The sequence below is a fragment of the Talpa europaea genome, assembly GCF_964194135.1.
Source record: "Talpa europaea genome assembly, chromosome: 7".
In the NCBI taxonomy this organism is placed as follows: Eukaryota; Metazoa; Chordata; class Mammalia; order Eulipotyphla; family Talpidae; genus Talpa; species Talpa europaea.
In genome coordinates this window covers 74,853,100-74,867,735 of record NC_140074.1, presented here as the reverse complement: position 1 = coordinate 74,867,735, position 14,636 = coordinate 74,853,100, and the positions used below count along the sequence as shown (strand labels likewise).

Genomic DNA, 14,636 nt, shown 5'->3' with positions numbered 1-14,636 from the left:
TGCCATCATCTTGCTTATAAGACAGTGACGGCTGCTGTGCTGTGGGGCCGGAACCAGGTGTTGTTAGTGTGGTATCCAGTGTACTCCAAGCTGGCCGCAGGCCTTGTCTGACTTTGTTATCTCTCTTTCCACCTTCATCAGTTTCCCCTCCAACCCCAGAACTCTGCACAAAAAAGTTCTTTTGCATCTGGCTCCTCTGCCAGACCAGTGTACCTAGCACTTGTTTCTATATTGCCAAGGCTTTGCATGGGTAGTTTTCTCTCCTGAGAGCTGAAAACCCTACCTAGGGTTTGTTTGGATAAATCCTTCCGAACCTTCAAGACCCAGCTTATTGGTACAATTTTTGTGATACCTGTCCCAACCCCAAAGCCAGAATCAGCCACACCCTCCTCCAGGCTTCTTGAGGTAATGTGACTATTGTAAGATGCATAAGAGGCTGTACCCATTATTTTATCTTCCTCTCCTTGGGAAAATTTTGGACACCTTTCTAGCCCATTCCCAAGCACATACCTCATTGGTGCTTAGTAGTTGATTATTGAGCCAAATGAGTTTAGAGGAAATAAATTGAACTCCCTTTCTTTCTTTTTCTGCAACTGTAATTTTTGTTTCTCTTAATGTTACAGGATAACTCAGCCCCCTATGGTGCCAGGTATGTGGGCTCTATGGTGGCTGATGTGCACCGCACCCTGGTATATGGAGGGATCTTTTTGTACCCAGCGAACAAGAAAAGTCCAAACGGAAAGGTAAACAAGTCCACTGAAAAGTGTTTGGGAAGCAGTGAATTTCATTTGCAGCCAGGGGCGGTGTGGGTGAGGTGGGGGACTGGTTGACTCAGGAAAATAGAAAGGATGTGGTAGCATACTGTGCAGTAGGGTGTTAGGATGTTTGTGGCATATTCTTTCCTATATTAGAGGTTATCCTGGTTAAAGCCAGGTGAAATCAGCTAAAATCAATCCCTTGAGAACATTTCCATTGCTAAAGATCAATAATAGTATTATGGTCAGAAGGGGACTAAAAGCTTCTGGTTGGTAATGGCTTGGCTTTGATAAAATGAGTAAAATTCATAAGGTGAGTGCAATAGTACAGCCTTATTACTAAGGCAGCAGATCAAATACAGTTTCCAAATAGAGGTTTTCTTTGATTGCTTTCAAAAGGCATAAAATAGAAATAAGTAATAAGCCAACATTTCCTCCTTGGAAAGAATCTCTGGAAAATCTAGAGCTTTCAGGTAAGCTGTTAGCACTGACTGCACAGGTCTGATGCCCACAGTGTTCTCAAAAGCGTGGGGTATGTTTGATTATGCTGGCTAAGGGATGCTCCACTTTTCTGCTACACAGTTAGAGTGGGTTGTTGCTTTCCTAAGTGTTGTCCCTTTGCTTTTCCCATGGACACATTTTCTTTAAAAAATGTGAATAAAGGGGGCCTCCACTGGTGGTGCAGGAGGTTGAGTGCTACACTGTGAAGCTGTCCACAGCCTCTGCAGCGCCGGTTCAATCCCAGCCAGCCGGCGAGGGTCCCACATGGCACGGCAGACCTCTCCTGTCTTGCCCGTTGCTCCCCTCAGCAGTGTATTTCGTCTGTCTGCCTGTTCTGTTATCTGCTCTGTCTCTGGTGAATCCTCTCAACTTTCCACGCATCTGGCCTGTACCCCGGTTCTTGTATATAATAAATAAATGAATCTTTTTTTTGACATGATAAAAAATTTATTTTTAAAAATTAAGTGCCCATTTTATTTACATTATTACATTTTGCAATAAATAAATCTTTTAAAAAAATGTGAATGAAGGACTAAGGATCTCCTTAAGATAGTTAAAAACCTATATGATTCTTGAACAATATAGGTGTCAGGGACACTAACTCCCCCTCCTGTTTAATACTTTTGACACCCCCAAAACTTAACTACTAATAGCCTACTGTTCACCTTACTGGTAACATAGAGTCAAGTAACACATACCATGTATTTTATATATATTGTATACTGTATTCTTCCAATAAAGAAAGCAGAGAGAAAATACTAAAAAAAATCATAAGGAAGAGAAAATAGTTACTGTACTGTAATGCTTTACTGATACTGTAAGTTTACATCATCCGTTTACAAGAAAATTCGTGTAAAAGTGGACCTGAGAAGTTCATAACTGTGTTATGCAAGGATCATCTGTTTTCGGATATGTTTAGATCTCTGTTTACAGCATAATGTCCTCTTCACTGAAGGCATTCTTATTTATTTAAAATACCACTCTTGCCATAGACACCTCAGGCATCCTACATATATTATTAGCTTACTTTATTGTACTTTTCTCTAATACCTCAAAAAATTGTTCCTTAACACAAATTGGAGTTCCGCATTTTTTCAGTTTTGCAAATTTGCCATGATAACAATGTGGAAATAGAGCCAGGAAACACCTGCAAAATGCTGTCTGCTCAGTAGGCAGACTGCATGAAAATGCATACAATAAAAAAGTTAATATTTACAAGTAAATGCCAAGAGCTATAATATACTCAATTCCAATCCTGCCTGAAGCCTTAGGAGAATTGTAAAAGGAATGTGTACAGAGTTGCAAACAATATTATAGTGTTTGGAGGTGTTAGCTTGCTTTCCAGATGTCTGTAGCCAGACACTACCATGGAATTTTTAATGCTTTTAGAATAAGCACTGCTCCATCCAATTCTGCACACATAGAATCACTCATTAGGACCAGTTTCCATGCTTTAACAAGAAGGGAACTATCAGTTCTGCCAAAATGTCATTCAGCTCTGAATCCAGGTGGTTTGTTTCACATTTGCATCAGGTAGTCACTTGCTGGCTCTGGCCTAATGAATGGTTAAATTAACCAAATGGTTAAATTAAAGATCTCTGATTTGAGGGGAGGTGGAATCTTTTACAACCTCATAAGAAATGGAAAAGTATCTTGGAATCTTCCACCAGTGCCACAAGGTTTTGTTATAGAAGAAGCTTCCTCTCTATGTAATAATGACTGGTATGAGGACACCACTCTTGGCTCTTGTTTTTCAGTTGAGACTACTATATGAATGTAACCCAATGGCCTACATCATGGAGAAGGCCGGAGGATTGGCTACCACTGGGAAGGAAGCTATACTGGACATTGTTCCAACTGATATCCACCAAAGGGCGCCAGTCATTCTGGGTTCTCCTGAAGATGTGAATGAGTTCCTGGGGATATATAAGAAGCATGCTGCCAAATAAAGAGCTGGCCTTGCTCATAGCAAAACAAATTGCCTTTTATCTGGACCTTTTTTCTCACATGGTGTACTACCCCATTCTGACTGTTCATCATGCATTCCTAGACACAGAAATAAAAAGCATGGGTATTTTCACCATCAAATGCTGTGTACTGCGTGGTGCTGCTTAACTAAAATGCCATCTCAATAATGCCATTGATGGTCAAGATATATTTTGAGTGGATAGAGGAAAAAGAAACATATTCTCTTTTTAATTAAAAAAAGAACATTCCTTTATGTCTGATAATAGTAATAATAATGGTAACAAGTAATTCATATAACATTAGAGAACTCATTTAAACTTCATAACAACCTTATGAATTGGGTGCTATGACTAATCCATTTCACAGATGATGAAATGAAGACAGAATGGTGAAGTAAGATACCCAGGGTCTCCAATTAACAAGCAGCAGAGCTAGATTGCAAACCCAGGTATTGCTTCTTTTGTGTGTTGTCCGCTCAGGTATGGGTGGGCAGAACTACCCTGAACAAGGCTGTTTATGTCTTCCTGGGAACTGGAAAGCTGTTAAGTTAGTGGTGATACTGGCATCTGAGCTCTTACCCTCTGATACATAGGTGTAACCATTTTAGTTTCAGATGGAGGTTTATGCTATTACTTAATGATGAATTTTTGATAAAAATATAACACTTGATAGAACTAACTATGCCTTATAATTCCAAGGGTTGACTTAACATAAGAAGAAGGATTTGTCATGAGGAGATTTAAGAAAATACAGCTTTTTGCAAGCAAGTATGTTTCTCATTGAACTCTATATAACTGTTAACTCACCCTGGTTCTTTCTGAACTTGAATTCCAAGATCCTGGCAATTTTTATCAAGGGTTAAGAAACATCTGTGACTTTTCTTGAGCTCTAGATGTGTGAATCTAAAAAAGCAGGTATCTCTGTAAATCCTGCTTCTTTCCTTCCAAACAATCCCTGTTAATTCCATATTTTTTCTAGCAAGAAACTTAATTGTGCTTATGTATTGGATCCACTTTTGTCCCCTGATTGTACCCAAAGCCCAGTGTATCTCCTGTTCCATCTGTGCCGGGCCTTCTTAAGAATGTCCTGGATTAATAAAGCACCTTTTTATTGTTGACCTTCTTATAAGTCAGTTGACTCTGGTTCTGAAAGTACTAAAGGAGTCCTGGTAATCCAGGAGCCATTTCCTTTTATTAAGACAACAGGATGGGAAATTGTACTCCCCTACCCCAATGCCATGATGGAACAAAGTAAAAGCACAAAAAGATCCCTTTCTTCTGGTTTTTGCTTGTATGCTCTGTGTGGTGACTTTTGATGAAGGCTTTGGTTCCTTTAACTGGGAGTTTTCAATAGACACTTATTTCCATTCTCATGTGGATGCACATGGTCTTTCTCTGAAAAAAAAAAAAAAAACAATAACAGATAAACTTAGAGAAACAGAAGTACAAACAGTGATTCTCCTTTGATGATTCTTGGAATCTCAAAGTTGAATTTGAACTTGGAGCTCTTTGAATATACTTCACCAATGAGACTGACTTCACTGAGCTTTGGGAAGACATGGTGAGAGCTGACTGTCAGGCTGCACAATGTCATGCTGCCCTGAAAATGGGAACTCCTTCTACTCAGACTCAAGATACACAATGTTCCCTTTGCAAAGGAACACACCCCCCTCTCATATATGGCTACTAGGGATTTTCTCTTAAGTTTGTCAGTAAAAACACTAGGATTTGTAAAGAGGTCCCCTGTTCTTCCTGTTCCCTCCTACAAGTGTGACTGTAGCTGGTAGAGTTTCCAGAGCCATCACCTTCTGTAAAAACAATCCCCATTAATTCTATGTTTTTTTCTAATAGGAAATTTATTTTGTGCTTGTGTATTGGGTCCACTTTTGTCCCTCAAGCAAAACCAGAAGAAAGGGATCTTTTTGTGCTTTTACTTTGTTCCATCATGGCATTGGGGTAGGGGAGTACAATTTCCCATCCTGTTGTCTTAATAAAAGGAAATGGCTCCTGGATTACCAGGACTCCTTTAGTACTTTCAGAACCAGAGTCAACTGACTTATAAGAAGGTCAACAATAAAAAGGTGCTTTATTAATCCAGGACATTCTTAAGAAGGCCCAGCACAGATGGAACAGGAGATACACTGGGCTTTGGGTACAATCAGGGGACAAAAGTGGATCCATACTTAGTGCTAAGACTAAATTTTAAATATTTTAAAACAAATCAACAGAGGAGTTTCTCCATAAGGCATACTTGCTTGTTTTTGTAATTTGCCAAAACTTAAGAAAACAATCTTGCAGTTTGACCCTAGTATGATTTGCCTGCCTTGGCTAGCCACCACATTATGCCATTGCGCCCGGGCCCAGACCTGGGGCCCAGACCTGAACATCTGGGTTCTTGCCTGAAGCAGGTACTGAATGTTAGCTCCAGTGAAGGTTTCAAGTTTCCTATTGTGACGACTGAACCCTTCCCCCTGCTTGCTCCTTGTGGCTTGTTTGCATTGGTGGTCTCTCCTTGTTCGAGATAACGAGAGACCTCCCCCTCTGAACCCTATATAACATTGTACACATTCCTGAATAAATGAGACTGGCGATGATCCTAGCTTTGTCTCCACTCCTCGCGTACCCCTGTCCCATACCAAGCCCCTGCTTCCTCCCCCGGGTACCCTGTTGATTTGCCCGGCTGGCCCGAACACCATTGGGCACTCTCTAGAGCACCTGTGACCAGCATGGGGGTCTATGAGCCATGTGAGCACCACGGGTTTACCAAATCTCCAGAGTGACTGTGACCTAGTCTCCCACTTATGAATTAGGAATAATTTTGAGATGTCTATTGAATGGTGGCCTCACCCCTGTAAAAGACAGGTCCTCATTCCAAATCCTAAGAACCTATGAATGTGACATTATTTAGAAAAAATATTTTTGTAGATAAATTAAGAATTTTGAGAAGTATTTATTTGCTATTACATGGGTGGATCCTAAATGCAATGATGATTATCCTTACAAGATACACACAGAGAGGCAGTATGGAGACAGCGGCAAAGATTGGTGTGATTTGACCACAAGTCAAGGAAACCAAAGAAATATCCACAGCTACCAGAAGCTGGAAGAGCCAAGAAAGGATTTTTCCATAGAGTGTCCAGAGGGATCCTCATCTTGTTGGTAACTTGATATCTGACTCTGGACTCCACAAGCGAAAGAATAAATTTCTGATGTTTTAAGTTATCCACTTTGAGAAAATTTGTTGAGATAACCCTAGAAAAGTAATGTAAAGCCCTTTTTGAAATGGTGATAATTTTGTGTGTGTTTTCTAATCACATAATTCAAGACCCTTCATGAAACAGAGCCTAGACAACAAGGCTCTTCCTTCATAGGTCCTTTCCCAATGAATAAGTCCTTGGACTTGCGCAAACTATTGACTACACAATTCTGGAGATTTGGAATGCTAAACTCAAAATGGCCCTGACCTTTCATTGAAAAGCTACTTTTGGTTTCTCTGAAGGTCTGAGAAGATACTTCTAAAGTGTAATTGTGCCCCATTATTTGCACAAACTGGGGTGGAGAAGGGAACAGATGATGGTGAAGCATGAAGTGCACACCTCTGTCGGCTGGGAGTTCTGGCAAGCTGCAGAGAAGGCAGTGGGGTAATAGAGACTGACTTTGAGATGCCTCGTGCTGGAATCAGGGTGACCTGAGGTCCAGTCCTGCCTGTGTTATGAATGTGTGTACCTGCTAGAGCCAGGAAAATGCTTGTTTTTCCTAGGTTCATAGGGAAACTACATCTTCCACTATCCTTTGCATTTAGGTAAGAGCCATGTAACTGAGGTTAGACCAAAAAGATATGAATAGAAATGTATTTCACTACCTCTTAGGTTGAACATCCAATCCTCTTTCCTCCCTTCCATGTAACCTCTGAAACAGTGCATTTTAATGACAGCATCACAACATAAAAACAACATAATGAGGCACCACCTTGTCTATATCGGATTATGATAGGAAAGAGAAACAAGCCTTTATTTTGGGCATATTCTTTATTGCAACATAACCTAGAACATCCTATGATTGAACTTAGAAATTTTTTATATTTCTCTGAACTCAGATTCTTCATTTATAAAATGTTAATTGTAATACTTGTTATAAGCCAAGACCATTTTCACTGTAAGTAAGAGAATCCCATTCATTCTAGCTAAATAGGAAAGGGATTATTTTAAATATTCAAATGGATCTCAAAATGGATTAATTTCTGAAAGACACAATCTGACAAAACTCACACAAAAATAGACACTATAACTGGCTTATCTATTAAAGAAGCTGAGTCAATAATTAAAAACTTTCCAAAAGAGAAAGCAGAAAGACAAGATTGTGAATTCTACCAAACATTAAAGGAAAAGAAGAAATAATACTAATTCTTTAAAATCTCTTTCAGAGGATAAAAGCAGAAATACTTCATAACTCACTTAGGCCAATATTACCCTACTATTAAACCTAGACAAAGACATTGCAAGAAAAGAAAGCTACAGACCAGTATTTTATGAACATAGATGTAAAAATCCTCAATAAGATAGTATCAAATCAAATCAAGTATAAAAAGGACAACATACCACAACTATTTGGAATTTATCTGGGTATGCAAGACTAGTTCAACATTTGAAAATCATTTAATGGAATCTGTCACATCAACAGATCAAAGAAGAAAAATCAATGATCATATCAACAGATACATAAAATCATTTTTAAAAATCCATTCACAACACAAACTCTCAGTAAGCTAGGAATAGAGAGGAGCTTTCTCTATTTGATAAGAACTATCTACAAAAAAACTACAGATAATATACTTAGTGCATGAGAAACTCAAAACTTTCCCACTAGAAGTCTTTGTTAATGCAATATGGCAAGAAATGGAAGCAAAAGGCATACAGATTGAGAAGAAAGATATGTAACTGCCTTTGTCTACAGATGATACAATTATCTACATAAATTATTCAAAAGAATTGACAAAAAATAACTATTGGAGCAAGATTCAAATTAATATATGCCAATAATGAACCAGTGGAAGTTGAAATTAAAAACACAATTTTATTTACATTAGTATTCAACAAAATAAAATACTTAAGAATAAATCTAATGAAATCTGTACAAGGTCTATCTGGGAGAATGAAAGGAAAGGATTGGCACAGTAAAGAAAAGGAAAGCCAGGCTAAGTTTCTCACAGGCAGAAACTTTATTGCGCCCCTGGCAGGGTTTGCAGACCCCTGCGGGGGTCGGAGAATTCATGCCCTTTGTGGGGGGACGTTGTCCTTTTATAGGGTGAGGAAACGTTAGGCGGGAAACTGGGAATGAGGAACGGAAGTTGTTTATTATTTGCTGGTGGTTTTTGGTCGATCACTATCAAATCCTGTTTGCGTTGGGTGGAGACCTCTGGTTCCAGGAGTTGAGGCAAAGGTGGAATACTGTCTGCAGTTTCAAGGCCCCTCCTTGTGCCCACGGCCTGGGGCCCTCACCAGGCCCCTTGCACTGGCTTTACAGGGAAATGACAACACTTTCATGAATGAAATCAAAGAATAAAGAGTTACTGCATATTCATGGATAGGAAGACTCAATATTGTGAAGATGTCAGTCTTCCCAACTTGATCAATAAATTCAATAAAATATCAATCAAAATCCAGATATTTTGTGGGTAACAACAAGTTGATTTTAAAATTTATATGGAGGAAGGAGGATCAATATGGCGGCAGAGAAATGCTTGAGTAAGTCCTCCCATAAAAAGTTAATAGGAAGGAAAAGCGGCAGATCCCTGTGAGAACAAGGACATGGAAGATAAGCAGGCAACTCTAGCAAACTGCCCAAAAAGGAAAGTAGCCATAAAAGAGGACGAAAAAGAAAGGAAAACTCCCCCCACCACTACCACAAAGCCGGCACACTCTGACCAACAGAAAGGAGAAAGAAAAAAAAAAAAAAAAAGAACAACAATGAACTAGAGATCGAGCAGGACACTGAGTGGAAAGGAACTATTGCAGGCACCGCACCCTGTGAATAGGAACTGTGGAGAATGGTACGGGAATTGCCATGAAGGTGAGCCAACAGCTCTGGGCACCATTAGAGGAAGGTAAGGACTCCGCAGAGACCTGCAAATAGCCAAAGCCCTGCTGGTAAGCTGCCAGTAAGCACGCATGCACACTCAGAAAGCATACCCGGATCGTGGTTGCCCAGATTACCGCGCCCTGCGACACTGAGGTGAATGACCCTCATGGAGTAATTAAAAACCAGAGCCTGGGCACAGGAGCAGGGTGCAAAAGGCGCCGTTTCTGCAGAGATTGAACTGGGCTACTGCCCGCCTCCTGGATCTCAGGGCTTCAGAACTGAGAACCAGGGCAGGAAATTTGGGGTGTGGAATCCCCACAATGATGGGGCAGAGGGCAGACACAGCACCCCCACGTCGTTGAGTCACTCCACACCACACCCACTCTGTTCCCTGGAGACCCACAGGGGCAAAAACACAGGTCTGGAAGGATACTAAAAAAGATCTCTGGTGCCACCTAGTGATCAGAACAAAATCACCAACTTCCTGATAGTTGGAAGCCAGGGATCCTAAAACCACCCTCAGGCTCTGAGAGGGAGTGGGCCAACCAAACAGGGGTAAGAAGAGAAACGAGGCATGGAGCACATCCCCATTCTGGAACTGAGAGCAGGTGCAGGATCCAGGGTGTGGGATATGCCATAACAGTGGGCACTGCACAGGGTGATGGTCATCGTTTTGATTTGATAGCCCTGGAACTGAGACCTAGAGGGCAGAATTCAGGGTGCGGGATCCATACAGCTGTGGGCACAACGCTGGATGAACACGGGGCAGACACAGCACCCAGCTTGAACAATAGCCCTGTGTTGAGGTGCTCCTTTCCCCCCCTCCCTTTCTCAGAGAACCACTGAGAAAAAGCACAGCAAGTGCAGGTCTTTGGCGTCACCTAGTGACCAGAACAAAATCACCAACTATCTGATTCCCTGCTGGAACCCAGTCAATACAGAGGGAGGGAACTGCAAGGGACAGTGCCCAGCAACACAGCATCAACACCCTGGTGGAGTTTTGGAGTTTTGGACTCAGTCTGGTAAACAGTTTCCAACACCACAAAAGAGGACCTCAAAGAGATACCCACCAACACCAGTGGCACAACGTCCCAACGCATAGAACTAATTAGAAAACTAACAGCAGTGAGAAGGAAAAATATAAATAACCAGCAAGCCCACAGGAGGAGGACCCACCACAAGAAGAAAAAGTCACCAGAGCTCAACAATGATATGGAAGACTATCTCGGCCTGTCAAATAGAGAATTAATGATTATTATGATTAAAAGCAGAAAGAAAATGAAAAGGAAAAAAAATGATTTGAGACAAATAATCACTGAACTGAAGAACAAAATTGAGACCTCAATAAAGGAAAGAAAAGAAATGCAGGAGATTAAAAGATTACTAAAGGAGATAAAGAACTCTGGGAAAAGCAATGAAAACAGAATCGATGAAATGGAAGAATGGATCAGTACTCTCAAAGACACAGAAAAAAAAGAGCCAAAAGAGAAAAGAAGAGAGAAGTGCAAAGGAAGAGGTATAAAGATATTCTTCAACAATTACCAGACTCCATGAAGAGAGGAAATGTAAAAGTTATAGGCATTCTAGAAGGTGAGGAGAGAGACAAAGGAACTGATAAATTATTCAAGGAGATAATTGAAGAAAACTTCCCAAGCATGAAAAAGGAGACAAATATAAACATACAAGAAGTGAGAAGAACAACCAATTACCACAATGAAAAGAAAATTATAGCAAGATACATAATAGTAAATCTTGCAAGAGTCCTAGACAAGGAAAAGTAATGAAACTTGCATGGAGAAAGAATCAGATAATTTATAAGGAAAAACCAATCAGGTTAACTTCAGACTTCTCCGAAGAAACACTATGGGCAAGAAGAGAATGGAGTCACATATTCAACAAGCTTCAACACAACAAATGCAATCAAAGAATACTTTACCCAAAAAAGCTCTCCTTCCTCTATGAGGAAAAAATATGGACCTTCTCAGACAAACAGACACTCCAGAAATTCATTACAACTAAACCCCCACTCCAAAAATTTCTACAGAAATCCTAAAGTCAAAACCAGCAGAGGAATGAACAAGAAGAACAGAACAAAGCAAGGAATAAAATCACAAAGAATACAAACAACATGGCAAATACAGATGCCAAGTTATCAATATTAACTCTAAATGTAAATTGATTAAACTCACCAATAAAAAACAAGAGTAGCAGGCTGGATTAAAAAACAAAATCCAAATTTCTGCTGTCTGCAGGAAACACATTTAACCATAAAAGATAAATATAGACTGAAAACTAAAAGGTTGGAAAACAATCCTATAAGCAAATGGACCAAAAAAGTAGACAGGAACAGCTATACTTATATCAGATGAAATGGACTTCAAATTAAATAAGGCAAAAAGAGACAAAGACGGACACTACATTATGATCAAGGGGACAATACACCAGGAAGAAATAACACTCATCAACATATCCTCACCCAATGAAGGAGCACCAAAATATATTAGATAATTATTATCAACTCTGATATCAGACATTAAAGAAACTACATATATAGTGGGAGACTTCAACACCCCACTCTCACCAATGGACAGATCAACAAAACAAAAAATAAACAAAGACACTAGAGCCCTATATAAAGACATAGAACTCATGGACTTTACAGACCTCTATAGGGCACTGCACCCAAAAAAATCCGAGTACACATTTTTCTCAAGTGTGGATGGATCGTTCTCCAGAATTGATCACATACTGGGCCACAAGACAAACATCACCACATACGTGAAGATCAAAATCATTCCAACTATCTTCTCTGATCATAAAGGCATCAAACTAGAAATAAATCATGAAAAGAAAAGAAGGAACACTCCCACTTCATGGAGATTGAAATCCACACTACTGGAAGACCACTGGACTAATGAGGAGATCAAAGAAGAAATTAAAAATACTTTGAGTTGAATGACAAAGAGGACACCACTTTCCAGAATGTATGGGATTCAGTAAAAGCAGTAATAAGAGGAAAATATATAGCAATAAAGGCTCACATCAAGAAACAAGAAAGAACTCAAAGAAACAACCTGATCTCAAATCTCAAAGAGCTAGAAAAAGAACAACAAAAACAAAAACAAAAACCCTAAAGCCAGGAGAAGAAAGGAAATAATTAAAATCAAAGCAGAAATAAACAAAATGGAAATTTAAAAAACGATCCAAAAGAACACTCAAACCAAAAGTTGCTTCTTTGAAAAAAGAAACAAAATAGACCAAACTCTAGCAAGTTTCACAAAGAAAAAATGGAGAAAACACATAAAAATAGGATTATAAGTGAAAGAGGAGAAATCACAACAGACTCAGTAGAAATCAAAAGAATAATCAGAGATTACAGTGAACACTTATATGCAAACAAATTCAATAACCTATAAGAGATGGACAAATTCCTAGAATGATATAATCACCCAAAGCTGGACAAAGAAGAAATAGAACACCTAAACAGACCAATTATAAGCAGCAAAATTGAGGCAATAATCAAAGCACACCTCTAAAACAAAAGCTCAGGTCCAGATGGCTTCACAAATGAACTCTATCAAACATTCAGCAGTGTATTAGTGCCTATCCTACACAAACTCTTTCAAAAAAATTGAAAAAGAAAGAATACTAGCAAATATGTTCTATGAAGCCAACATTACACTAATACCAAAACCAAACAAAGACAGCGCAAACAATAAATCTGAAGAAGAAATAAAAAAAAAAAATCATCCTTTTAGTATTGAAACAAAAGAAAGTCAAATACTTGGGAGTAAATCTAATAGAAGAGGTAAAGGGTCTATACAAAGAAAATTATAAAACACTCTTGAAAGCAATAGAAGAGGACACAGACAAATGGAAAGACATCCCCTGCTCATGGATTGGAAGAATTAACATTATTAAAATGGCCATCCTACCAAAAGCAATGTACAGATTCAATGTTATTCCAATAAAAATCTCAATGACATTCTTCAAAGAAATAGAACAAATACTGATGAAATTTATATGGAAGCACAAAAAACCACGAAGAGCCAAAACCCTAATGATGAAAACAAAAGAGAAAGGAGTACAAGCTGTACTACAAAGCCATAATAATTAAAACAGTATTGGTATTGGTATTTTGGTATTGGAACAAAGACAGACACACAGACCAATGGAACCAAATAGAGAGTCCAGAAATAAGGCCACACTTATATGGACAACTGATCTTTGACAAAGGAGCAAAGAATATGCAGCGGAACACAGAGAGTTTGTTCAACAAATGGTGCTGGGAAAACTGGACCACCAACCACATGCAAAAAAAATGAAACTAGACCACTACCTCTCACCATGCACAAAAATCAACTCAAAATGGATAAAAGAACTGGACATAAGACCTGAAACCATAAAATATATAGAAGAAAATATAATTAAAACACTACAAGACATCTCAAAAATATCCTTAAAGACTCATCACCCAAAGCAAAGAAAGTCAAGGAAAAGATAAACATCTGGGATTGCATCAAACTGAAAAGCTACTGTACAGCAAAAGAGACATTAACCAAAACAGAGAGATACCCCATTGATTGGGTAAAAAATCTTTGCACTCCAGTCAACTGACAGGGACTGATCACAAAGATATACAAAGAACTCACACAACTCAACAAAAACAAAGTACACAATCCAGTCAAGAAATGGGCAGAAGAACTTAGAAGACATTTCTTCAATGAGAAAATGCAAATGGCCAACAGGCATATAAGAAAAATGTTCAACATCCCTTATAATCAGAGAAATGTAAATCAAAACCACATTGAGATACCACCTTATACCAGTGAAAATGGCACATATTAAAAAACAAACAAAACCAAGCAACAACAAATGTTGGAGAGGATGTGGTGAAAAAAGAACTCTCCTACATTGCTGGTGGGAGTGCAAACTGGTCCAACCACTATGGAAAACTGTCTGGAGTTTCCTCAACCTACTAAAGATAGAGCTTCCATATGATCCAGCAATTCCACTACTAGGTATTTACCCAAAGGACACAGAAACAGTAATTCAAAAGGGCACCTGCACCCCTGTGTTTATTGCAGCACTAGTTACAATAGGTAAAACCTGGAAACAACCCAAATGCCCAAAAATAGATGACTGGATCAAGAAGATGTGGTTAATATACACAATAGAACATTATTCAGCATTCAAAAAAGATAAACTGATGCCATTCACAGCAACGTGGATGGAGCTAGAAGGAATTATGCTCAGTGAAATAAGCCAGAAGGAAAAAGAAAAATATCAGATGGTTTCATTTATAGCAGGAATATAGGGGAACAGTATAAGACAT

The 14,636-nt window shown here is 39.0% G+C and overlaps 1 protein-coding gene across 1 annotated transcript in view; it reads left to right on the top strand.

Annotated features, from left to right (window-relative positions):
• Nucleotides 1–3,205, top strand: part of FBP1 (fructose-bisphosphatase 1) — a gene marked incomplete at both ends in the record, with an annotated part of 29,464 nt that extends 26,259 nt beyond the window's left edge. Inside the window, 2 exons of the mRNA XM_084236150.1 lie at nt 624–743; nt 3,014–3,205. Coding sequence (XP_084092276.1) covers nt 624–743; nt 3,014–3,205 — 312 coding nt within the window. The remainder of the gene's footprint in view (nt 1–623; nt 744–3,013) is intronic.
• Between the last annotated feature and the right edge of the window lie 11,431 nt (nt 3,206–14,636).